This window comes from Lacerta agilis, chromosome 8 (assembly GCF_009819535.1).
Source record: "Lacerta agilis isolate rLacAgi1 chromosome 8, rLacAgi1.pri, whole genome shotgun sequence".
Lineage (NCBI taxonomy): Eukaryota > Metazoa > Chordata > Lepidosauria > Squamata > Lacertidae > Lacerta > Lacerta agilis.
This window is the reverse complement of record NC_046319.1, coordinates 62,979,253-63,005,471: the sequence shown is the minus strand read 5'-3', so window position 1 is coordinate 63,005,471 and position 26,219 is coordinate 62,979,253. Positions and strand designations below refer to the sequence as shown.

The 26,219-nt window shown below is 46.5% G+C and overlaps 1 protein-coding gene, 1 long non-coding RNA gene and 3 other non-coding genes across 6 annotated transcripts; all 5 read right to left on the bottom strand.

Annotated features, from left to right (window-relative positions):
* Positions 1-837: 837 nt before the first annotated feature.
* RCC1 (regulator of chromosome condensation 1) lies at positions 838-16,444 on the bottom strand. Of its 2 annotated transcripts, none has more exons than XM_033157907.1 (10): positions 16,341-16,444; positions 11,193-11,262; positions 9,537-9,724; positions 8,460-8,639; positions 8,234-8,357; positions 6,973-7,095; positions 5,411-5,566; positions 3,599-3,718; positions 2,375-2,527; positions 838-1,077 (listed from the first exon to the last, which is right to left on the bottom strand). In XM_033157907.1, the coding sequence occupies exons 2-10, from the start codon at positions 11,248-11,250 to the stop codon at positions 905-907; spliced, it is 1,275 nt and encodes a 424-aa protein (XP_033013798.1). In that variant the 5' UTR covers positions 11,251-11,262; positions 16,341-16,444; the 3' UTR covers positions 838-904. The 2 variants fall into 2 exon arrangements, with proteins under 2 accessions (XP_033013798.1, XP_033013797.1); XM_033157906.1 differs by having other exon boundaries at positions 11,193-11,264; positions 16,355-16,444.
* Positions 16,445-19,674: 3,230 nt separating this feature from the next.
* On the bottom strand, positions 19,675-25,916 carry LOC117051489. The gene is made up of 5 exons (XR_004427188.1): positions 25,830-25,916; positions 24,337-24,413; positions 22,591-22,644; positions 21,677-21,820; positions 19,675-20,327 (listed from the first exon to the last, which is right to left on the bottom strand). It is a non-coding gene; the product is annotated as an uncharacterized LOC117051489 (long non-coding RNA).
* On the bottom strand, positions 21,184-21,391 carry LOC117052532. The gene has a single exon (XR_004427272.1). It is a non-coding gene; the product is annotated as a small nucleolar RNA SNORA73 family (small nucleolar RNA).
* LOC117052534 lies at positions 22,068-22,276 on the bottom strand. The gene has a single exon (XR_004427274.1). It is a non-coding gene; the product is annotated as a small nucleolar RNA SNORA73 family (small nucleolar RNA).
* On the bottom strand, positions 23,519-23,727 carry LOC117052533. Its single transcript, XR_004427273.1, has one exon. It is a non-coding gene; the product is annotated as a small nucleolar RNA SNORA73 family (small nucleolar RNA).
* Positions 25,917-26,219: the final 303 nt, after the last annotated feature.

Sequence of the window (26,219 nt, the reverse complement as noted above, 5' to 3'; positions counted from 1 at the left end):
AGTCCAACCACATTGGGAAGACTGCATTCCCCATCCCTGTGCTCCGGAGTCACTCCGCAATCGAGTTTGCAGCTGCCAGAGAACTCTGACTCTTAAGACGTCCATGTGTACAAATAAGGAACCAGGGTCACACTCAAGAACCATATCTGCTTCTAACTGCCCGCCTTGCCTCAACCAGGAAGCTTGAAACTACACCTAGATTAAAGAGAAGGCAGTCCTCCCCTCCCCTTAAAAACAGCCTTCTCCAAACTGGTACCTGCCAGATGTCCCTAGACTACAACTCCCATCATCCCTGACCACTGTAATCCAAACTGATTTGGGGCTGATGGGAGCTGGAGTCCATACCTTTCAAAGGGCACCAGGATTGGTAAGGCTGACTTCGATGGGTGTACAAATTAATCCATCTCCCAGGACCAAAGAGGGATTGAATGTCAAAATTGAGAAAATGGTAACTTTTGAGGTGAGCCATTAAAAACTGGGGGGCAGTGGCGGGGAAGGGAAGAGTTTAGGAGAGGAAAACCCCGGGTTTGATGGCGAAACCAGGACAAATTGTGCAGATTTCAGAAGCAGGGCATATAAAGATAGCAGAAAGGGAATAAAAGCACCATCTGTTTCCAAAGCCAAATGCTGTCCCTTGTCTTGTTTATTTTTTTTATTTTTTTAAATAAGACCTTGTCCTGACTATCAATAGCTTTTAGAGCAGTGAGGGAAGCCTTTTTTCCCTTTTTTTTAGATTTAAACAAATACCAACATCTTAAGGGAATTATTTTATATTGGCTAATTTCCTCCCTAGAGAAATATCAGAAAGTTTTCCGCAGGAAGCCAGTCTTCCGAGCCCCGTCCCAAAGACTCAGGGAAGTGCTGCCTCCTGGATGCTTCTCTCCGGGGCTGCAGGAACAGTTTGTCAACTCTGCCGCTCCTTGACGAGGAGGACGGTGTGCTGCCCTCCGCCGGTCACCGAGAGAACGCTGCGGTTCTCCAGCTGCTGGCCAGACATCTGAACGGGGCTCCAGGCATCCTCTTCGTCCCCAGTGGCAAGCTGGAGGTTAGACCCCATGCCCCAGGCAAATGCTCGGCCTACAGAGGACAGGGAAAGTATGACAGTGAAAAAGAGCCCTGAGCAGTTGTGCCCTAAGCTGGCTGCGCAATGCGTGCCAGGGCTTCTCACATAACCATTGCATATTATTCACAGTACGGAGAGGTGCAATATTCAGTTTAAGTTTCTAGACCTCAATGAGTGCAGACTGTTTAAAGACCTGAGCAACTTAGGGGCTCAAAAGCTCCATCACCAAGGATCCCAGTCAGGAAGGGCTGCAAGTCTTTAACTGAGATTCCTTTAGCTGGGTCTCAGCTTTAGCGGAGATTCCTGAATTGCAGGGGGTTGGACTAGATGACCCACGGGGTCCCTTCCAACTCTACAATTCTGCGATTCTTCAGCAGAGCACACGCTTTGCCTGCAGAATATCCAAGGGACAATCTGTGGCATCTCAACATCCCTGGCAAAAGCCTCGGATATCAATACAGAGCTAGTTGGACTAATAGCAACTTCCTACATTCCCATTTTCACAAGTATACATGAATCCATTGTATGGTTTTACGGAGGGGGGGTGAGAGTTCCAAATCTTTCCACGCTGACCGCAAAAACCTTTTCAAATTCCTCTCAGAGAAGCGAGACCTACAACAAAACGTTGCAGCGTGGTATGCTCCCTGTTCAGGGCTCGAGACACCTCCATTCCATTCTCTCTTTTCCCTGTTTTCCTTCCCGCGCCCGACAGCTACACAACTTCTAGAAGACACCTGAAGGCACCCCTGTATCAGGAAGCTTTTAATGTTTGGCGTTTTATTATATTTTTATATGTGTTGCGGAAGCCATCCAGAGTGGCTGGGGCAAACCTATGCGCAAGAAGCTGGCGTAATTAACTTTAGGCCAGATCAAAACCCTGTTTAAACAGTGTGGCGCTCAGCCTGGAAGAGGGAACACAAGGCTTCAAAAGTGTTCTAGGCCAGGCTGCCAGGACCTGTAGGATCCAGCCTAAGCACACACACAACCCCTCTGGTCCCACCTCTGCCCAACATCCAAAATGCCCTTTTTGGAGAACCTGCACCAGCCTCAGCTCAGCCGGCTGAATCCCGGTTGAGCCAGAATGATAAAGCAATGCCAGTGTTGGTGGCTTAAGTTCAGCTGACCCACTAAGCTGCTCATCTTGCCATTGGATCCCCCCCCCAAGACACAGTCATTTCAATGGGTCTACCCTGAGTAGAACACAGCCGAATGCCCTCCACCTGTATACTCAAGTTACTGCCGACTGGCAGCCACTCACTCGAGCTGCCAGAGATTCGGCACCTGCCAACCCAGCGCAGGGCTCAGACTCACCGTCTTCCGTAACCGCAAAGCCAACCCGTTCCCCACAGGCTACTGATGATGCTTTCGGCAGCCCAGGGACAGCCGTGGGGCAGTTCTTGTCAGACGCTCCCTCTCCCAGGCCCAACATGCCATAGTCTGCCCTGCCCAGGCTACACACGGTTCCTGCGGAAGGTGGGAGAAGAGACATCGCTCTGTTAGGAGAGATTCACTGAAGACTCCCACAGGCAGGCTTAGGATCAACGAGGGGCCGACCATCACCCAGACGGCGTGAGGATGAAGGCTGTTTGGGCCACAGCCCTCTCCAAACGTCTGAAGCGCTGTTCAACGGTCTCCCTCAGGAGGTGGTGGTCTCTACTTCCTTGGAGGTTTTTAAGCAGACGTTGGGTGGCCATCTGTCACGGATGCTCTTAGTTGAGATTCCTGCATTGCAGGGGGGGTTGGACTAGATGTCCCATGGTGTCCCTTCCAACTCTACAATTCTGTCACTGGAGAGAGGTTGCTTAACCTGACAGGCACGAGAAGGCCTGGTTCCCTTTCATACATTCCATGAATAGTTGCACAAAGATCCTCACCTATCTGTGCTGCACCATACGACAATGTGGGGGGGGGGGCTGCCTGGATGTGAATTAACCTGTGGATTGTGTCGCTTAGCTATCATTGTATCGCAACAGGAAAATATCCTTCGCCTTTGCATGCACGCTATTTTCCACTCGACTGTGTTGAGTGTGAATGGTTTGAAATCCTTAAATGAATATAGTTCTGACTGGAGGGGCGGGGAGAATTACAGCATTAAAAGGGTCCTGTAGCGTATTGAGAAATCCAACCCCAATTTCACCAAATCATCTAAAACAGCCCTAGAGCCATGGCTCAGTGTCAGAGCAACTGTTATGCATGGAGAAGGTCCCAGGTTCATTCCCAGGAAGGGCTGGGAGAGACTCGCTTGTCTGAAACTGCCACTGCCAGTCAGTGTAGACACTGCTGAGCTAGATGGACCAGCGGTCTCGCTTGGTATAAGGCATTTATGTCCCTTGGCACTGTTGCCTCTGCTCCTTTGAAATCATAGAGGGGGAGCCTAAAGCCCTCCCAATGTTGTTGGACTACAACTCCCATCATCCCCTGCCAGCATGGCCAGGGATGATGGGTGCTGTAGTCCAACAGCTTCTGGAGGGCCATGATTTCCCCATGCCCGTATTATGTTCCTCTCCTCCAGCCCATCAAAGAGCAGCCACTCACCTTCCGAGTCCAGACACACAGTGTGATGCTGCCCAGCTGAGAACCCAACCCAGGACCTGGTAGAGTTCTTGAACGCCGTCAGAACCTTTGGCGAATAGTAGGTGTCAATTCCTTGCGATCCTGGGAGATAAGCAAGAAAACCCAAGCCAGTAAATAATGTGTAATGTATAGTTTTGTGAGAGAAAGAGGACTTGAAAAATTCAACCTAGCATTTTGGAGGTTTAAATCTCAACGCATCTCGACATAGTCCTAGCCCCAAGCTTACAGAGGTTGCCACCAAGTTAGACTAGAATGATTCGAGACTGGTGTGGGCAACCTTTTGTCCCCAAGGGCTATAGCAGCAGCACACATGGACATTTTTGATGTCTCTCTCTTAGCTGAGGTTGAAGAAGGGCAGGGCCGTCTCCAGCCCAGCAGGAAGAGAAAAACCCTTTGAAAATGAATATTGCGCCTTGGGCCCAAGTCCATCCACTTTGGAATCATTTTTAGACCTTTACACAGGATTAAAGGGGGGGAGGGAGGATAGATTTCCACATGTGGAAGAAGAATCTAATCAGGGTTCAAGATCTTGTAACTAAGGGATTGGTCACTTCATACTCAGAAGTTAAAAGCAAGTTTCAAGGCAGAAACTCCAGAGCAAAAATCTATTCACTTTTGGTCAAATAGGAACTGAACTGTAGCAAATCAATGATTATTTTGTGAAATGGGTCCAACAACCAGGGGAAAAGTCCCACTGGGTATCTGGGGAAACCCATGGAAATCTGCACATGAATTTTCTTTAAATCTAGAGAAGAGAAAACTGTTTTAAAATCATGAGAGCGGATTGTATTATCACTCATGTAAAGATAAATAAAATCAACAAAATCTATCCAGACACGTTGTGCAAGGGCCAAAAAGGCGGGCGTGTGATTTTTTTTAAATTTAAAAATGGGGCAGGCATCCAGGGGAAATAGGTTTGGAAATCCATATCCGCCATCGCAACCAATGTGTTTTGACAATACAAAATTTGTCTTTAAGCGCAATCTATGGAACATAACCCCCGTGTAAGCTGGGAGTCGCCTGTACTCCCTGTTTTAAAAAGGGGGGACCACAGAAACTGTTTTCTTTTTTCAAAGGCTAAGGTGTTTCATGGCGTTACTGTTTTCTCTGAGTTATGAAAGGGAGGGAGGGAGATAAACCGTACTCACACAGCAAAGGGCACCTTCATTTCCAAAGTGGTTTTTTTCTGCTCAGGTCAAGGAAAAGGCAAACCCATCCCTGACCCCAGCAAAGAGAGACGTCGTTTCCACCAACCACCTGTTTAGCAGGCTGAAGGGAGGAGGGCGCAACTGCAATGGCCACGGGGGCAGGAGCAAATTTGGGCAAAGAAAGATAAAAAATCGCTGCAGCAGCAATGGGTAAACAGCACAGGAAGAAGGGAAAAGCCCTACAGGGCCTGGAGGAAACAGGTCTACGCAGCGGAGGCTGATCCATTAAGGCACACGGGACAGGGCGCCATCGACCTCAACCAGCCCCCAACTGTGTGCTGGTCTCCCAGTTTCTCACCCAAGGGGCACCAGCCATCACCGCACCTGCCATTTAGGACACTGATGGTGGGAAAGGTTGCTGCTTGTTCTTTACTCTGTGGTGCAACCCAGGTGCTGGGAGCTGCTCCCTTTTCCCTTGGCAAAAGAGGGACAACCGAGCCGACCCCACCTTCCCTCCCGTGAATTTGGCACATTTTGGAAGACCCTCGAAAAACAGCTCTGCCTCCCACCAAGTCCACTTGGCTCCTTCTGAGCCCGGAGGGCAGCACGCAGGCGACCAACTCACCCAGCTGGTAGTAATTGGAGAGGCCAAACCCAATGACGTGGCCCTCCTGGGTGATGGCGATGGTGGAGTAAGAACCACAGAAGACGTCCCGGATCTGCCCCTTGGTCTTGCAGCCTCTCTGCTTGATGGCGACAGCTTGCGGGAGCAGCAGCCGTTCTGGAAGAGAAGTGGCGGGGGGAGGAATGCTTAGGAGGAATTGGCGGGTGAAGAAAGAAGCCATCCAGCACAAAGAAGTCTTCCTTCTGGAATATAATGTAGGCTCCCTTATGGGAAATCTCAAAAGTCTCCTGCCTGAGTCCCCTCCCTTTAAAACCATCCCTGTATAGCAGGTGTGGGGAAACTGGGGCAGGGAAAAAGACCAGGAGATTGGCAACGGTGATTGGCGGCTGTGGTGAGGTGGGCAGGCGATTGGCAGCTGCTGCAAGTGGGGGGGGGTGGGCTGTTGGTGGCAGCGAGTGGGCAGACAATTGGCGGCTGCAGCAAGGTGTGCGATCGGCAGTGTCGGGCAGGCGGGTGAGCGATTGGCAACCTCCCCCACCTCCCAAAAAAGCTAAACAACTTAATTTCTTAATTTTGACTTAAAAAATAGGGGTTGTCTTATACATGAGGGCATCTTATACACGGAAAAATACGGTAACTCTTTATTGGCAAAAACAGGAGTGTCAGGTAAAATGAGCACAGCAACTCATCTCCGGCAGGTCTTGCCCACATGAAGCAGTTGCTGAGATTGAAGGTCCCCCTGCCTTCCAACTATCTAAGTCCCCTCCTCTCTAGGGTTTTTCCCCAAGCAATCTGACACTGTGCCTGTGCGAAGCCAACTTCTCCACCCTCTTCACGCCTCTTCTGATTCTAGGAGACTGGGGAAGGGGAGATTGTGAGAGGGGGGAGACGACTCCTCACCAGCTGGACTCAGCTTTTGGCTGAGAGTTAATGACTGATACTTCAGCACTCTCTCTCACTGCCCCAATCCACTCTCAACATACTCCCCACCCTATCATCACCAGTGACACGGGGCAAGAAATGTCCCATCGCCTTGTTTTTCCATGTGTTCATTCACAACTATGAACAGATTCAAAGTGCAAATGCAATATTATTGGGCAAGCTTGGCACTACCAAACTGTTTTGCTTGAGTTCTGAAATACAAGTGAAATGCATGTGCAAAACTAGATCACTCTCTAGAGCAGAGGCAGCCAGGCTAGTGCCCTACAGAGGTTGTTGGACTCCAACTTCCATCAGTTCCAGCCAGTTTATCCAATGGTCATGGATGACAGGAGTTGGAGTCCAGGAAAATCTGGAGGGCAGCATGTTGATAACCCCTACTCTAGGGCATCAGAAATTTTTCCAATGCAAATTCTCAGAGGAAAATTTCAGGGGGGGGGGGACAACAGGCCATTTTTCCAATTCCATTTTTACCCTAAATTGCATAGATATTTTTTTCCAAACAGGATGGAATCTATAAAGTTTTCCCGATTCAAGATTTCCCAGTAAACCCTTATCACTGGTCACCACCACCCTCAGACCACTCCAAAGCAACAGAATGAATCTAATGCCAATAAACTCACCCAATCCTTTTCTTCCTCCTCTGGCAGTGAAAACTTGGGGGACTCGCCCCAGTTGGCCGTTGTCTCCGCAACCGCAGGTGTAAAGTCCTCCCGCCATGGACACTAATGCCAAGTGATGGCTCCCTGAGAAGCGAAAGCAGAGGCATAAAACTATCCCATCTGTGATGAGTTGGTTCTTTAATCCCACACCAAGCAACTATTTTTCCAAAGAATGGTTTTGATTGCTTGGGTGGGAGACTGAAAAACAGCCAGATTGGGACATTCTTCTGCGGTTGCATTAGCCACCTGATATCCCACCTATGGAAGACCGCACAGGAAATTACGTCAAGGAGGAACACAGGAGAACAAGGAAAACGTCCTCTTTACTACCACCCAAAGCTATCAACTCGAGATAACCGCTTCAGTCTCCTATGCAGGAGGTTTGGGCTTTACAGGAAGTAAAAATTTGACACTGGAAAGTCAACACTCCAGTTTGCATGTGCATCACTCACTGGCCTGGTTCACACACAACACGAAACCAGGGCTTATATAACTATGCCTTAGTGTTATGTGTGAGCTCTGCCCAGCAACCTAACGATGGTCTGTTTACTGCCAACCAGCTTCAATCTGAAGTCATGCTTTGCTGTTGGCTTACAAACCTTGACTTGTTTTACCTATGGCTTTGTATTATGTGCTAACCCAGCAATCAATCTTAACCCATGGTTTCTTTGACCACCTCACCCCAGTCTACACACAATCAACACACCTTAGCTGGTTTGACAGTCAATGCTAAGCGGATAGGAAAATTCTGCCTAAGGCAATTAGCGATTTTTAAAAGGCAAAATGATATTAGAATTGGAGCCGTCAGAGATGCAAAAGGGAAATTGTGTTTTATTGCTCGGGAACTTGGCAGTCATATATATACAGCATATAACAAATTTTTATATTATAGGTGTATGTTCTGTATTATTTTAATAATATTATTGCCTAATACAAGTTTGTCATGGCTAGAACAATAAACATATGAACTTGAACCTCACCACACCGACCAAGGCACAAGGCAAGAACAGTTGGCAAACAAAGACTTTGGAGCAACAGGTCATGGTTTAAACAAAATAAAAAATAATTTTAAAAATCCTTCCAGTAGCACCTTAGAGACCAACTAAGTTTGTTCTTGGTATGAGCTTTCGTGTCATGGTTTGTTTGACTACCTGAAGGACAACTCCCTGTTTAAAACAACCATGGTTTAGTGTGAGATGCAAACCAGGCCTCTGTGACTCACCTGAGGCAATTTTAACGATTGGCACATCCAACTGCAGCTCCACAGGAACAGCACTGCCACTGGTAGACTCCAACTGCTCTCCGTCCTTCAAAGGAGCCAGCAAACCGATGACTCCATTCTCATCCTGAGTAGAGGCAGATGCAGAAAGAGAAAGGTTTAGCTGGCAATTCAGAACAGAGGGGCTGAACAAACCTTTAATTCCTCCAAAGCAAGGCAGGCAACATACCCGGAAAGCTCCCCAAATGAAGACACGCCCGTCGTCTGTCAATGCCGCCGTGTGGCTGTCCCCAGCGGAAACCTGCACCACCTTCTCCTTCAGGTCAACAAGTCCCGGCAAAAAGTCTGACCCCTCCTCTGAAGTGTCCCTCCCCAAGGCACCCTCGTCGTTGCAACCAAAAGTGTAAATCTGCAAAACAGGAGAAAACGCAAGAAAGCGTCTTGCTGGGTCAGAACAAAGGCAGATCGAGTCCAGGCACATCCTGATTTACAGAGCGGCAGACGTTGCTGGAAAACCCACATGGAGGACACTAAAGGCCAGCAACTGGTAACTCAGAGCTACCATGACTAGCAGCCATTCTCCATGACTCTGTCTATAGGGAGGGCCATAGCTCAGTTGGTAGAGCATCAGACTTGCATGCAGAAAGTCCCAGGTTCAATCCCCGGCATCTCCAGGCAGTCCTGGAAAGCCATTGTCAGTCAGTGTTGACAATACTGAGCAAGAGGAACCAATGGCCTGGCTCAGAATAACGCAGCTTCCCAGGTCTACCCCCCATTTTAAAGCCATCAGTGGTGCTTGCTGCCAACACAGTTGTGGTCAAAAAAGGCTACACTGTGAAAAAGGAAGCCAAGAGGAAATCCAAGGGCTCGTTATTTCAGATGGAGGGCTGAGACAGTGCGGCAATTGGAGAACAACTTTCAACAGGAAGCAGGGAACCCCGCATGCGTCACTCCAGGCCTTGGGACTGTTCCCAGTCAGACACTTTTCCCAGGTCTTGCTTCAAGCCCTCCACGAGGCTAGTTTCTACACACACCTCCATCCTGGCAATCAGGAGGCATTTTTCTGAGTTCAAATTCAAGTTACAGCCAGGCAAAACTACTTGGGGTGCAGAGAAGGGACAATAAAGGGGTGGGGGGAAGGGGCATGGCCTAAAGAGCGTCACAAGGGCCAGATAGAGGCATAGAGGATTTTTTTGGCCTCTGGGCCTGAGGTTACCCTCCACTACAATGCCTTGAGGGTTTGCAAGCACTACTAAAGGAATGCAAATTGTTACGACCCAGGTGGCAAAGGCACAACGAGACTCACTTGGCCCGTTTCACTGAGGCACACCGTGTGAACCCCTCCCGCTTCAGCCTGGATGATCTTCTCGGGGAGCTGCAGCAGGGCAGGCCTCTTCCGCGCCAACACGTCCGGTCCGAGGCCCAACTGACCAAGGTCGCCCTGCCCCAAGGTCAGAACCAGTCCGGGCTCTGTCTGGTGCGACTGATGGCTGACTGGAGAGGAAACGTGAGGAGGAGTCAGAAATGGAATACACGGGGCAGGGGCAGGGGCAAGAGAAGAAGCATCACATGACCACCCAAATCCATTCAGGAAGCTCTTGGCTCAGGACCCAACCGTTCCAAGACTAGCCAAAGTAGTGCCCTCCTGACGTTGGGCTCCAACTCCCGTCAAACCCCAGCCAGTATAGTAAATAGCCAGAGCTGCTGGGAGCTGCAGTCCAACATCTAGAGGACAACAAACACTAACAGTACCCTTAGCAAACCTCATTTCCCAGGATTCCTTCAGGGAAGACATGACTGCATCATACCACTTCATGGTGCTGATGGGGCCTTAAACAAACATGGCTACTCCCCATACTGACGTCAGTTACGGCTGTCGTGAGCTTTGAAGGCTACAAGAATTGCACACAACAGCGGTTGCAACCCACCGCAGCCTCCGAGGGTACAAAGTGGGGCGGCGGCAGAGAAGGCTCTCAGCAGATTGGTGTGGATAGGCCAAGACAGGGGACTCCCCATTTACGCGGGGGTTACGTTCCAGGACCCCGTGCGCATACACAAAATTGCACAAAAATGCCAAAAATGGAGAGCCCCCCTGGTTCGGGAAGAGACGCATACTAGAGTCCGAAAAGGTTCTCTTCAGACTCTGGTGAGGATATCCTCCCGAACTGGAGGGGCAGAGGGGTTTTGTGGGGCTCCTTAGCTTCCCAACTTAACAGCTGACATGCGAGGCAGCGCAGCAACATCAGCCACTTCCCTGTGCATCAGATGAGGAAGCCCTGCTGACCCTCCGGCTCACGCAAAGACCCTCCCCAGAGCCCAAAGAGGATGCAGTCTTCAGGCTCCTGGGAGGGTCTCCTCGCAAACCGGATGCTTAGTAAGCTGGTCAACCAAGCCCCACTGTCCCTCTGGCTCATGCTTGGTTGACCAGGTGCTCCCCCTTTCCAGGTACTATTTCCGGGTGCCCGGCATCACACACAAACAGAACATGAGTAAATGGGGAGTGGCCTGTAGTCATATTATTATTATTATTATTATTATTACTACTACTACTACGACGACGACTTATTTCAAAAAGCTTAATGAACTAATGGGTGAGATCCCAATGGATTCAAGTTACAAAAAAGGAGATCAGGAAAAACTTTCTGACAGTAAGAGCTGTTCGACAGTGCAACAGACACCCATGAGGGGTTGTGGACTCTCCTTCCTTTGAGATTTTTAAGCAGGGGTTGGATGGCCATCTGTCACTGTTGAAATTCCTGCATTGCAGGGGGTTGAGCTAGATGAGCCTCAGGGTCTCTTCCAACTCTATACTTCTATAATTTGCACTGGATCTGATTGCTATAGGCTGTGTGATCCTTGTGTATTTTGTTGTTTCTACGACTTGCAAACCACCTTGTGTAAAGCGATTTAGAATGGCAGTATACAAATTAAATGGAAATTGAAAAATGGAGCGCAACCTCACCTTTAGTCCGCTTCACTTTGACAGCGTCATCTTTTTCCAGCACCCGTTTTCTTGGCATGTTTCTTTAGTGCTGTTAGGGAGGGGAAAGTGGAAGACATCCCTAATCAAAACATGAAAGGCTGGCATGGTCCAAAACACAGAGCAGGATTACTTCAGTGGAGCATTCTTGACTACTCTTTCACAGGCATTATTTTTAGTACAGTGCTTCTTATATTTTAACTGGGAAGCTGTGAATTTAACGGAACACCTGAAGCCATTTTCTGAATTGAAAACAAATACTCCCTTTTTTTAGGTACAGCGATTTTTTTGTGCTCTGTTTGTATGATCCCTGCCCTTGTGCTTCATAAAGCTCCTAGAGCTATGAATCTCTGGTGAAAACATCTGCCTTTCTGTTTCCATAGAAGACTGCTCTGTCCATCTACAAATATCCAGCAATATGTTATGTGTCCCAATAAAGTTTGTAGGATGCATCTTGAAGTGTACTGAATCCCCTCAAAATATATTTGGCTACCGGGGGGTACGGGGGATCACAGAAAGGGAACCTGGGCCTTCCGAATGTTGTTGGACTCCCACCAGCCCCATTCAGTGTTGCCAATGATAAAGAAGGATGGGAGTTTCAGTCCATCCACATCTGGGGCCCACAGGTTCTCCATCCCTGCCTTATGTTCCACAGCTGCAACAAGAGGGTAAATAGGATCCTTAAGGAAGAAGAGAAGTGTTGGATGAGACCAGGAAGATGACGCCAATGCAGAAATGGAGAACCTGTCCCTCAATAGCGATAAAAATGTTTTGGCCGCCAAACTTTCAGAGCCTAACCGAAGCAAATTCAAAAGTCAAAGCCCTCCATTGTCCCACATCTCCCCAAGGCCATTTGCCATGGTGCCTGGCCAAATAAATTTGGAGGGGGGGGGGTGTCATTATCATTATACACCCAGTGCCTCACTGGCTCCAGGGCCACCTGTTCGATCCTCTCATGTTTTGGCGTGGAAAAGCACAGCATCAGAAAGGATGTGAGGGGGAAATTGCCATTTTTTTCAAGAAGAAGAAGAGGAGTTTGGATTTGATATCCCGCTTTATCACTACCCAAAGGAGTCTCAAAGCGGCAAACATTCTCCTTTCCCTTCCTCCCCCACAACAAACACTCTGTGAGGTGAGTGGGGCTGAGAGACTTCAGAGAAGTGTGACTAGCCCAAGGTCACCCAGCAGCTGCATGTGGAGGAGCGGAGACGCGAACCCGGTTCACCAGATTACGAGTCTACCGCTCTTAACCACTACACCACACTGGCTCTCACAAAAGGACACAAGAAGGATCAGAAAATGCTTCGAGGCATCATACATGGTTGACTTTGGGAGATGCTTAAATGAACACTTTTCCAGCTCCAATGAACAGGGGTAATGTGTGAATAACTGGATTAGGGGAACAAAGGCCAGCTCTGGCAAAGAAGAATTTTACTTGACGTACTTTGCACAATGCAGGAAATTAACTTCACTGGTATTAACGCCAAGCCCCCTGCCCCACCATCAACCCAGATTCTGCACTCAGTGGGTTACGCAACTCATGCCACTTCGCACAGCTTTTGCTTCCTCTGCAGGATAAATCACACAAAATGGAATGTGCTTGTTTAATTTAACAGTACAGTAATGCAATGTTGAAGACTTGTTATTGGCTGCGACGGGAATGTGTCTCGGTCCTCTTTGGCTTCAGAAGTCATGGCAAAACTTATTTTTTCTAAAAAGTGTATAATTCATTGCAATAAATCTAAGTGTCACAGGAAGTCAAGGTCACAGATTCCTCAGTGCAATTTCTGCAGGAGAGCAGATGTCACGTAATCTGGTAAGGTTATTTTTGCACCATGAAAACAAACTAGATTCATTTTTGACTTTGGTCAAATCTTACTTTAGGCAGTTTTATGCAACTTTAATTTATGTGACTGCCCCCAAAGAACACAGGGAAATGCTGTCTTGTGAACTGGTGAGAATCCACAATATGGGGCAGAATTTTCTCCAGTGCTTTATTTTTCTGTGGAAAACTTCCCATTTCATAAACTCATTAGTAGCAATGAATGGATGCCAAATGCAGGCACAATGACTAGGCAAGCTTCCCCGTTTCAACGTTTTTAGCTTTGTATTTACTAAATACAAGTAAAATAAGCATGCTACCACACTAGGGGCATCACAAAAAATACAATGCAAACTGAAAATGTTCCAATGCAAACTAGGTTAATTTGCACAGGAGACATTTCCAGAAAACTTTCCAATTCAAAAATTTCCAGGAAACTCATGCCACTGCTGAGAATTCTTTATTTGGGATTCCTAGCTCCTAGTCTCACAAAACTACAATTCCCAGAACACCCTGGGAAGTTGCCAATGACTAATAAATCAGTTTGCATCTGTACAGTATTGTGCATGTACTTCCCTGGTATGATGCGTCTTCTAAATCCCTTCCCAGTGCAACACCCCATATAAAGAGAATAGCTGGAAGGTTCCACTGAGACAGGACTATACCCTGCTGCCTTTTTAGCCTTTTGGAGTGTAATTTTGTGTGTTTCTACACAAGTGAGGAAGCGTGTACAGTCTTCAAAGAATGGGGAAAAGATCTCAAAAAGCTGGCCCATTCTCCAGGGCACCCTGATGCTGTTAATCAACATGGAAAAAAGTAATAAATAATAACAACAATAGGAATAGACGCAGCTAGTGAGACTAGGTATAAAGACTTTGACTGGCAGCAACTTTCCAGGGTCTCAAGTTGTATTTTCCATCATTTTGTACAACCTGGTCCTTTTAACTATGGATACCAAGGACTGAATATGGGATCTTTAACATACAAAGCATGTACATTACTCCTGAACTATGATTCTTAACTGACCATAGTAAGACCCCCCCCCCACGAGATCAGATCAAAAGGTCTATGTATTCCAACCTCCTGTTCCCCTAAGGGGCCAACCAGATGCCAATGGAAAGCCTATAAGCAGAACATGAGAACAAAAGCTGGGCACTTACTCATCAAAGAATTGTAGAGTTGGAACAGACCCCGAGGGTCATCTAGTCCAACCCCCTGCAATGCAGGAATCTCAGCTAAAACGTCCATGACAATTGCTATGGAGTGGAAGCTGTCTTGTACCAGATCTAATTGTCCATCTGTACTAAACATTTAAAGGAGTATCATACCACTTTAAACAGTCATGGTTTCCCCCATGTTATGGGTGCTGAGAGCTGTTAGGACATACAAACACACACATAACAAGGTAAACGACCCCTGACAGTTAAGTCCAGTCGCGAACCAGGCGCTCATCTCGCTTTACTGGTCGAGGGAGCTGACGTTTGTCCGCAGTTTTTCCGGGTCATTACCAGCATGACTAAGCCGCTTCTGGCGAACCAGAGCAGCGCACGGAAACGCCGTTTACCTTCCCGCCACAGTGGTACCTATTTATCTACTTGCACTTTGATGTGCTTTCAAACTGCTAGGTTGGCAGGAGCTGGGACCGAGCAACGGGAGCTCACCCTGTCGCAGGGATTCGAACCGCCAACCTTCCAATCGGCAAGCCCAAGGCTCAGTGGTTTACACCACCCGCCACACACATACAGACCTACAATTCTTAAGAGTGGTTTAACAATAAATCCCTCTTCCCGGTGAACTCTTGAGAACTGTAGTTCGGCGAAGGGAATATCAAGGGGCATGCAGAGGACAGCTGGGCGGCTTGTCACTAACTATTTTTTTAAAAAAAAACACAACAGCAACCCTGCAGTAGATGCTCACATAGCAATTAGAATCACAGAAATGTAGAGTTTGAAGGGACCTTGCACAACTGCATTCCACTTCTCTGCCAATGAACACCACACCTGTTCAACAGTTCCACCTGTTGCACAGCTGAGGGCATGAGAGGCTGTCTGGAAACAAAGATGAGCCCTGACTGCAAAATAAACCAGTTGTGCTGAAAGGCAAAAGGTAGCTAAGCAGCCAAGCTCCACATCAGAAAAGCCACACACACACCCCTAGTTCATTCCCCCCCCCCTCTGCAACAACCAAGGAGACCCAGATACCTTGCTAATCCCTCTCAGCCACAGATCCCTGGACTGCAAAACAGGGAAATTAATACTGTACTGGCCTACCTAACAGGGCTGTTGAGAGGATTACAGGGAAAGCAGAAGTGAAGTGCTTTGAACACCCAACACCCTTATACACTTTTAAAAAGAGAGAGATAGAAGAAAAAGTGGTTTATAAACTAGAAAATAAATGTAAAACATTATAATTATATTGCAACTACTAAAGCGTCCTGTTGTTCAAACAATGTTAGGGTGTCTAGATGTTGCCCCTTTGTTTGCGTTTGTGAAAAGGCTCCCTGGACTTACTTGGTCAAAAAAGAAGGAACTGTAAGGTATATTTGAAGAGGAAAAGTAAAATGCACCTGAGAACTGTGTGAATGCAGTCTGAGTATTATCTATTCTGACTAACACATGACACGTGAACAAAGAGCCTTCGGGCCAGATTTAATTACTCAGTCCCACCACCAGATGCCAGTGCAAGAAATCCAGCTGTCCCGAATCTCGCACCCACGCAACCCTTTTGGGATGGCCTCCGGTCCCAGTACTACCAGGGAGAAAAGCACCTCTGCCCGCTTTCTCCACCCGCGCTCATCTATCATGTTCTACCCCCGTGCCAACTCCCCTTCTATTTCCCTTTCCCGCAACTCTCAAGGAAGCAGCCTGGATTTGAATTTCCCGCGCTGACGCTCCCTTCCTTTCCTGCTGTTGCAAGCCGCCCGAGGAGAGGGCCGGCCCCGTAGAGGGAGGGAGAGGGAGAGGGAGGGAGGGAAGGGCGCGCGAGGCAGAACCTCCGACTTTCTCCTTCTCCAAGGAAACGTTCTCCCAGGAGCGCGCGCACTCGCCCGCCGGCTTTGGAACGCGAGCCTGCAACTTCGCGTTCCATCCGTAGAACGTTCGGACACCGGCGAGTTCGGCCGCCACGCCGCTCTCAAGCCACGTGGGGACGAGGCCGGTCGGGCCCTTCCATAACTTAAGACGAGATTCAAAGGGGGCGAAGCCCACAAAACCCGAGCTGATTCTCTCTTTTTCTCACTCCGCTGCAACCGACCGTCCTGGGCAACCCCCATTTCGCCATGCTGCTGCTGCCGCCGGTAGCAGACTCACCTCGTTACTTGTCTTATTTTCGCTTTCCCACTCCCAAGTCCGACAAGTCTTCTGTTCCTCTTCCCCACAAGCACTCCCTCTGCCTTGCACCCCCTCCCTCCCCTGGCGTCCTTATCCGTTCGAGCATGCGCACTGAGGCCCCCCCGGCGCAGATACCATTGGCTGGCAAGAAAGGAGGAACAGAGAAAATTTACTCTAGAGCGCCAACTATCGGCCGCTGCAAAGCAGGGAAAGGAATCCCATCCCCCAGCCATTCGAACAAGACTGAGGTTAAATACTGTACAGTATGAGATAAAGCTCGGACGCCGCTTCAGAGGGTAGATCGCTTCTCATTTGGCTGAAGCCTGAATACGTACACATATACGTAATGATCTTAATAAAGTGGAAACAAAATAGAAAACTCAGTTGGTCTCTAAGGTGCTACTGGAAAGAATTTTCTATTTTGTTTCGACTATGGCAGACCAAGACGGCTACCCACCTGTAATTAATAAAGTGGGTTCTTTTTCAGGCCAGGAGCCGTTACACTTAGATGGGGAACACTACAGAGTACAGTACCTAGAATTTGGCTGTATAGTTGCAGTCCCGCACATGTTTACTTGGGAATAAGCCCGAACAGACAGAGGGACTTGCTTCAGTGTAATTTCAAGGTGGGCTGGAGCACAACATCCTGCCTATCTTCAAAGAAGCTGAAGGCTCACCTAAGGCACATGACTCACAAAATTTCCATTTTATAAACAATACTGCGAGATAGCTGTGAGGGATAACCTAATTCCCAAACAACCCTTAAACAAGAGTGCCCAGAATTCTTGGAGGGACAGAAAGTGCTTCAAATGTATTCTAAAGGTATATAGCATGTACACAAACCTTTAAGTCCAATTATCCCTGAAGAGAAATTTAGCTGGAGAGAACACAGGTGCCATGGAGGAAGGATGGGGAATCTGCCACCCTCCAAATTGTGCTAAAATACAGTAAAACTTTTCTCTTGGCCATGCTGGCTGGGGCTGATAGGAGTTGAGAGTCCATCTGGACCCAACATAGTATTCACTGTCTTGTCAACCATCCACTCATTTTGCCATGGGCTTTCTTCCAGCAAGGGAACAACGATATAGTCCTACAAAAGGGGCTTAGAGGAGAAAGTTCCCACATAAACCTTAAACCCAGGAAATGAACACCCCGCAAAAAACAACAACAACCTCTGTATTGGGACTCTTCTTCAGTGGATGCCCTTGGGTTTTGGTAAAGTACTATAGGAGTATTAGAAGACGCCTGCTTCTTGGGAGAAAAGCAATGACAAACCTAGACAGCATCTTAAAAAGCAAAGACATAACCTTGCCAACAAAGGTCCGTATAGTTAAAGCTATGGTTTTCCCAGTAGTAATGTACGGAAGTGAGAGCTGGACCATCAAGAAGGCTGATCGCCGAAGAATTGATGCTTTTGAATTATGGTGCTGGAGGAGACTCTTGAGAGTCCCATGGACTGCAAGAAGATCAAACCTATCCATTCTCAAAGAAGTCAGCCCTGAGTGCTCACTAGAAGGACAGATCCTGAAGTTGAGGCTCCAGTACTTTGGCCACCTCATGAGAAGAGAAGACTCCCTGGAAAAGACCCTGATGTTGGGAAAGATGGAGGGCACAAGGAGAAGGGGACGACAGAGGATGAGATGGTTGGACAGTGTTCTCGAAGCTACTAACTTGAGTTTGGCCAAACTGCGGGAGGCAGTGAAGGATAGGCGTGCCTGGCGTACTCTGGTCCATGGGGTCACGAAGAGTCGGACACGACTGAACGACTGAACAACAACTATAGGAGTGTACTTGCTTTCCTGTCTCACAAGCTGCATTTAGAAAGTCAAACAAATCAGTCAATCTAGCTTGCATTCCGACGGGCAACAGCTCTCCAAGGTTACTCTTTCCCTGCCCTACCTGGAGATGCTGGTGATTGAAGCTAGGACCTTTTGCATGCAAAGTACCGGTAGATTCTGTACCAGTTTCAGCTTATCCCATGCCTGCTGCAGTTGCTGTTTGAACAGGTAATTCGGGAGGGCAGCAGCATGAGTCACTTAATTACAGGAAGCAATGTTTTGCAATGCACAGAATGCATGTACAGGCCAGTAAAGATGGATTGTTTGATCAGTTGAAGGTCAGGCTGAGCAATCACATCGCACTAAAAATATACCTTCAATGGTCACATGGTGCTGTTTTTAAGTTTTGCGCACCATTTTTTGTGTTACCTGGAACCTGGTGGAAAAATTTAAAGCTTTAGCTTCTTCACAGCTGGAGACTAACCATCACCTGCATTTTACCTAAAACCAAATTCCAGAGTGAACTAGGACTGGCTGAACGTGCAAGTCTACTTGCAGTTGCTTAGCATATTGGAAAAAGGCCTGGGTTTCTTTCAGAGTGCAAACTAAATTCTTTGGCTAACCGAATGCCTAGTCACAGGAGTGTTGTACAGGTAACATGGGAGAACTGTATCACCTTAAGCTCTTCAGAGGAACAGCAGGTTAAAAAGTGGTTAAACTGATCACTAAACGTCTAGAAATTTGCCGTCATGATTCCTTCTCCCCCATAACTACAGACTATGTTATTTGATAGGCACAGGAATTACATGGGAAGGATGTGAACAGCAAGCTAGTTGCAGTCTACTTTGAATAAGATCTGCACAGGAGGTGCCAGAATTTGCAGTATAAAGCTTCATTGTAAGAACTTACAAGAGCTTATGATGGAGCTTGCTATCTTGACCCTCTTTCCTCAAAATGTCATGCCTTTTTTAACTTGTGAGCCTGAGGGGAGCGGTAATCTTAGTACTGATTTTTGCTCTGAGTTTTTGGCTAAAGGGTGGGGTATAAAAGCCATACATGATCCAATACAGGATATAAGGAAGGTGATCATATAATCAGTAACTCACTGGTGTGTACAAAGAACAAAATCTCAGTTCACTTCCCACAATCGGTAAGCTAAAGAATCTGCACACTGCACAATTCAATTAGGCAAACACAAAAGACTAGATAAACTGACGTTATCAACAATTCCAAGATATGAGATAATGTGCATCTGCCAATCCCTTTTGTTTTATCTGCTACTCCTACTCAAGAGCAGACAACCAAAAATTATGGTCATAGCTAACTTAGGTCCATTAATTTCAATGGGTCTACTATGAGCAGAACCTAGTTGGATGTAACCCTGTTTTTCAAAGTCCATTTTAAATTGGCAGACATTGTTGGAGCCTGGTAGAGCTGCAGAATCTCATCTTCTGTTGTCTTTATACCCATTTTCTCTAACAATGTCAATACCAACTGCAGATCATGTCCTAACACATTAATAAAAAAAAACTTAGAGAATAATATGCTTTATTGGTGTTCAACAAGCCATCTCTTACAGGTAAATAGCATAGTTCTTGAAATCTGAAGCCGCTGTTACTTGCAAGGGGGGGGAGGCATGCATGCATCAGTTGTCAAATTCTGCAAATGCAGAAAACCTCTTCATCCCAATTTGGTTTTGGACCATTATCTTTGTCCCCATTTAAGTGTTTCCCTCAACCACCTTTGCTCAGAGCACACAAGCAGTGTGTCGCAGCTTGCTGTTTTGTTACCACTACGGCGGCAGCTGCTAATCAGGAAAAAAAGCAAGATAGTAATTCTCCGCATTAAGGCTTTGGAAGTCATTCCTGCTCATATTAGTATCTGCAGCAATGCAGCTTTTCTTCCATCATGTTGCTGCCAGAGAAAGCCATCCTAGTGCCGTCGATGTTGGGGCCTTCCGAATCCCACCAGCATAGTCAGCAACCAGGGATGGTGGGAATTGTAGACTTGAAGGCATACTGAAGGTGGAGACCAAAGGCAGCCATTTCTCCAGGATTGTTCCGTTGATCTGTAAGACTTTGTTCTCTTCTGACCTACGCTTAAATAGCTGGTGCTTTCACAAGACCACATCCTCAGCATCTTCTCCAGCTCTTTTTCTCCTGGTTATTCTTCTTCCATTTAAAACAGCCTGATAAATAAAAACCAAAAACATCAACAGGCTGTTTCTGGTTCTCGGCTTCCTGAACATAAAAATCAGCACTTTTTAACTGGTTTTAAAGCTTTTTTGTATTGTAAAGACCTGTAAGTCACTTTAAGACTTTGTGGAGAAAGCAATGCAAAAATAATTGAGGGAGGGAGAGAAATCAAGCATGCATCCATAAAAAGCAGGACCTCAATCATTCTAATGTAAAAAAAAAATCAGACCCCTATGTAAAGACTTCAAACTAGTCACTGCACAAGCATTGAAATTATGAGAATATGCAAGGACCAACTTGAACAAGCCCAAGTGTGCTGTTTATAAAACTTGCATAGGTAAGGATGAAAACATAATATCAGTAAGACTCAATATATCTGTGGCTCCCAGAAGTTCTTCCAACCAGGAACCACAAGCTTAGGCTTATTAACACAATTGACATAAAACTGGTGCATATGCCTCTTATAAGGCCATTAAGTGCCTTAATTTTTTACATCCCTCATACCATAGTTCCAAAAACTCAAAAAAGAGTAAGGCAAAAATTGAACACAAGAGCCCTGTTAAGGTAAAGGGACCCCTGACCATTAGGTCCAGTCGTGTCTGACTCTGGGGTTGCAGCGCTCATCTCGCGTTAGTGGCCGAGGGAGCCGGCGTACAGCTTCCGGGTCATGTGGCCAGCATAACTAAGCCGCTTCTGGTAAACCACAGCAGCGCACGGAAAAGCCGTTTAACTTCCCGCTGGATCAGGTCAAATGGCGACCTAATCTATCATCCTGTGGCCAACCAGATCCCCCAATAGGAAGCCTGAAAGATTTAATAAGGGTTTATAAATGAAGCAGCAAACAAGCACACATGTCTCCTGCATGGTTTATCTTCTCAGTCACCGTCCGAAGACTCAGAGAAGAAGTAGGAATATGCAGGTTGCAGACCACGAGGGCCCAGCTTGCTCTCCAACGGTGTGGAAGGGGACTATACATCACAGAGCCCAAAGGCCTACGCTCCCATACGCCACATGGACAGAGCTGAGAGAGAGCAACCTCTCCAGATATCCCCGTTGGTTGAAGGCAGGATGAACTGCAAAGTGCCTCTATACCAGCATGCCCCAAAGTGGTACTCACCTTGTATTTGTTGGGACTCCAACTCCCATTAGCCTCAGCCAATAAACCAGAGTATATTATGATGAGAGTAGTAGCCCAGCAACATCTGGAATGTTGAAAGAATGCTTGCTTAAGTGTAATACCCACTTCCAATATAATGATCCCAAACTACTACAAAAACTGTTGTATGCAGGCCAGCAGGACATTAGCAAAATCTCTTCTGGAAGGACAAAGCAAACATTTTACCTGGTTGACTCTTGTGGAGCTCCAGTGTCCATGATGTGCAGAAGTCTTAATCTCGCCACTTCCAGAATTCAGCCCCTCATCCTTGCTCAGGCCCCAGGTATGATTTACAACTAGCAGCATGACGTAGCAAATGCAGAATACCTGCTACAAAGAATGAAAAGAAGGGTTATCTTTCAGAATTGGGCCTCTGAAAGCGGAGGGCATTTGCCCAACAAGAAAAAACAGGCAACCCTTGAACAAATAATCTGCACTCCCACATACATGCCATACCCCCACCCGCCACAATATCCTTCGGAAGTGATTGTATTTTTTACGATCAGGAGAAAACGGTTGCGGTCGCTTTGAAAAGTGTATTGAAAACAAAACCCCACTAGCAAAGCTCTTGCTTGAGGAGTGTCTCCTGCATGGTTTATCTCCTCAGTCACTGTCCGAAGACTCAGAGAAGCAGTAGGAATATGCAGGTTGCAGACCTCAGAGGGCCCAGCTTGCTCTCCAACAGTGTGGAAGGGGACTATACGTCACAGAGCCCAAAGGCCTACGCTCCCATACGCCACATGGACAGAGCTGAGAGAGAGCAACCTCTCCAGATATCCCCGTTGGTTGAAGGCAGGATGAACGGCAAGTGCATTTGTAGAAAGCTGTCTATTCTCTAAGCCAATGGCCTGGAATAATGGGCACTGTAGTCCAACACAGCTGATGCCCTTTCAGAATTGCTTATACCAAGACAGTATTTTATATTTCAATACTTTTAGTCTAAACCTAAGAGTACAGCATTATTTTCACAGTGGAGTTTATAAAGATAACACCCACAGTGGTCTTAACTACACACACACACACACACGCCCACAAAAGGCAAATAGGAAAAAAATTATTATTCTCATGAATACCTTTCGAGTCAAAACTGCTGTACATACCCATTTCAGGATTATATGGCCATTCCAACAGCATGCAATGAACTTTCAAGCGTACTGGAATGGGAAGAACAGAATTGTACAATAGTTAAGACAGCTGCTTCTCAAACTGGGAGTCCCAATGTATTCCTTGGCTGGTCACACATTGAGTAATGTGTATGTGTCACACACACACACCCCCGCACCAATTTCTAGGGAGTTTAAAGAAAATTAATGATGGGTGCACAGCACTTCTTGCATCTTCTCGGAGCGACTTGGTTACTGACCCCCTGCATGTTAAATTTTATTTATATAAGCAATATGTACTCTTAACACCAATACACTAATTTAAACATGGAATATATAATATGTAATTACCCAGTGTTAAATTTGAACTTGAAAGTCTTATTTTCTTTTACAGCAAGAGGATATAGGACTAGAAAGCTTAGCTGCTTGTGCTGCCATAGCTTTCTGCTGCTGTTATTGGGGGGAGAAAGATGTTCTGGTTGATTTCTTTGAACTGCATGTCTTTTTATAATCTTTTTTTTACTTAAGCTCTTAAAAATATTGCTAGGTGGCCTGGAAACCTTTGTGCAACACGCTACTTGTAAGTTCAAAAGCTAATAATAGAAGGGCCAGAGCTCAGTGGGAGATGATCTGTTTTGCATGCATAAGGTTCCAGGTTCAATCCTTGGCATCTCCAGGTAGGGTTGGTAATGACCATTGCCTGAATCCATGGGGAGTCACTGCCAGTCAGCGTAGACAACACTGAGCCTGATGAACTAATGGTCTTAACTCAGTATAAGGCAGCTTCCTATGTTGCTAAGTAAATTGTGTTTATAAGTGGACCTCACTCCCAAAGGTTTAAGCAGCACTGGATTAAACACAACTTTTTAACAATACCACTAGTACAAAGCAACAGCTACACTAAGGAAATACTATCCAAGTGAAGCAGTGTCTCCTGCATGGTTTATCTCCTCAGTCACCGTCCAAAGACTCAGAGAAGCAGTAGGAATATGCAGGTTGCAGACCTCAGAGGGCCCAGCTTGCTCTCCAACGGTGTGGAAGGGGACTATACATCACAGAGCCCAAAGGCCTACGCTCCCATACGCCACATGGACAGAGCTGAGAGAGAGCAACCTCTCCAGATATCCCCATTGGGTTGACAGCATGATGAAATGCCTCCATTTCTTTATGGTTTTATAGTCTCTAGGTCAGCAAGGGCCAAATACTTTCAAAATACTGGTGCCCCCAACTCCCAAGGGTAAAGTCCAAGGAGCAGGACTTTATTTTTGCGGTGGAAACAAGTGATGTGCTCCATAAGGAGTTTGCACTTTCAATAGACTAAAGAAAAACTTCTCCCTTAGACATATCTTGGAAGGAGGCTGTGTATACACTTTACCTTCAAAGTACATTCTAAACGCATTCCCCGCCCCCCAAGAATTATGAGCACTGTAGTTTACCACTCATAGTTGCCAGTAACTGCTTAACTACAGTGCTACAGAAAAGCATATGCTTCAAAGTTATATACACAGCCAAAGTAGAACATCTGTATATATTCCATTTGTATAAAATTATGCTTTTCCTATCTTTGAAAGTCTTCCCAACCAGATGCATTTCAGGTATTGCTAGACTACAACTCCCAATCATTCTTGGCTATCGGCCATCCTGACTGGGGCCCAATAAGAGCTGTAGTTCACCAGGTTGATGAAGGCTAGTTCAGGTAGTAATCTGCTGGTTAAGATCAAACAGAAAAAAATTCTCCAATACCTTGCATTTCCAAACTGGACATGTTCTCCTGTGGATCAAATGCCCTCTTCAGCATCTAATGAGGTTCTCAAGGCTTTCTGACCACAAAGAACAAAAGTGTACATTAGTGTATTGTAACTGCATGAAAGACAGCTTTATACAGTAACACTGGCACCAAGCAAGGTACAGCCTAGCATCCAATAATACACTACATAAACATTTATGCCCAAACTTGTATTTGTTTATAAATGCTTGGTTTCAGGCAAGCTTTAAAGCAGGGGTCAGCAACCTTTTTCAGCCATGGGCCGGTCCACCGTCCCTCAGACCATGTGGTGGGCCGGAGTATATTTTTTTTGGGGGGGGGGGGGAATGAACGAATTCCTATGCCCCACAAATAACCCATAGATGTATTTTAAATAAAAGAACACACTCATGTAAAAACACAATGGTTCCCGGACCATCCGCGGGCCGGATTTAGAAGGCGATTGGGCCACATCCAGCCCATGGGCCTTAGGTTGCCTACCTGCTTTAAAGCATCACAAAGATCAGAAAAACTGTTAGGCAAGTCTGTATTCTTGCAGATTAATTGATTCTGAGTTTCATAGTTTTTAAATACAATCTTGCAAATGTTATCTTTTCTGACTGACCATCAAATAAAGAATGATGATGACGATTACAATCTTGCTTGAAATGATCAAAGTTGAAAGGTTTCTCCCCACCCATCAGCACCTTGATATGCACATGTGTACACTGTTAAGAGGTCACTAGCAAGCAGAAAAAGGGTTTTCAAATCAAGCATAGAATCATGCTGGTGCAGGTTTTTAGTGGTTCAATAAATATAAACCTCCAACAAACATGAGGCTTGTTGTGAGGGTGAAATGGGAAGAGGGGAGAACCTTGTACACCACCTTGAGCTCCTTTAGGGAAAGGTGAGAAACTAATTAAAGAATAGAACTTTTTAGAGAGATCCAATTTGCCTCACAAGTTTAACAGAATTTCACAAAGAAGACACCCATGCAAACGGGTAGAAATGAGGCTTGTCATAGCTTTCTTCCCAGGAAATGCACTGTAAGCAGAGGAACGGTTGCTGTAGGGCACGATTCTTTCCAGACCTCAAAAACAAATTGCGAGCCATGCCGACTGCTGTCCTCCAAAACACACCGACTTGCTGTACCTGTTGAATTTCTGCCTGCCGCCAGAGTTTCAAGTTGCAGGAACTCTCCCTCTCCCAAGAATTTATTTTATATTTTGGATAGTTTTCTGTGGCACTAACTGCAACAACGGCGCTCCCTCAACGTTGAAATTCAAGAAACTAGCGGAAATTCAATAGGGAAAAGTCTCATCACTGCATCTTCCGCCGTTTCTTTCATTTATTAAGGCATCAAAACGGTGCAATTATTAAAGCAACTTAAATAATCACTTATAATTATTACAGTCCCTAACATTGTTTCTTGAGAGATTAAAATGGCGCGCTTCCCGCTCTTTAAGGAGAAGGCAGAAGCTCCACTACTTACCTCTTCTTCCCACGCGCCTAGAAAAGAATGTGGGACGTACGACATGGGTATTTATAACGCGCAGGGGCTGACGGGAAAGAGCATGCCACCCGACTGCACTGCGCATGCGGCAAAGGTTTCCCGTCGAATGGGAAGGCGTAAAAAGCCCACGAGTTTGATCTGTATAGGCGGTCCTCACTTCCGGTTCTCAATTGGCTTTTTCAGCATGCGGGGCAATGTGGGGCGGAAAGGCATATATTAATAGTATTTTTTTAAAAATCGAACAACAAAAAAATGGTCCTCGACGCATCGTGAGTATTTGAGAGCGCTGCACTTCTGTCTCCAGATTTCTCTCTCCCTTCCCTCTCCCTCTTAAACCTTACTCCACTATAGCTAATTCTACCAGTTTTA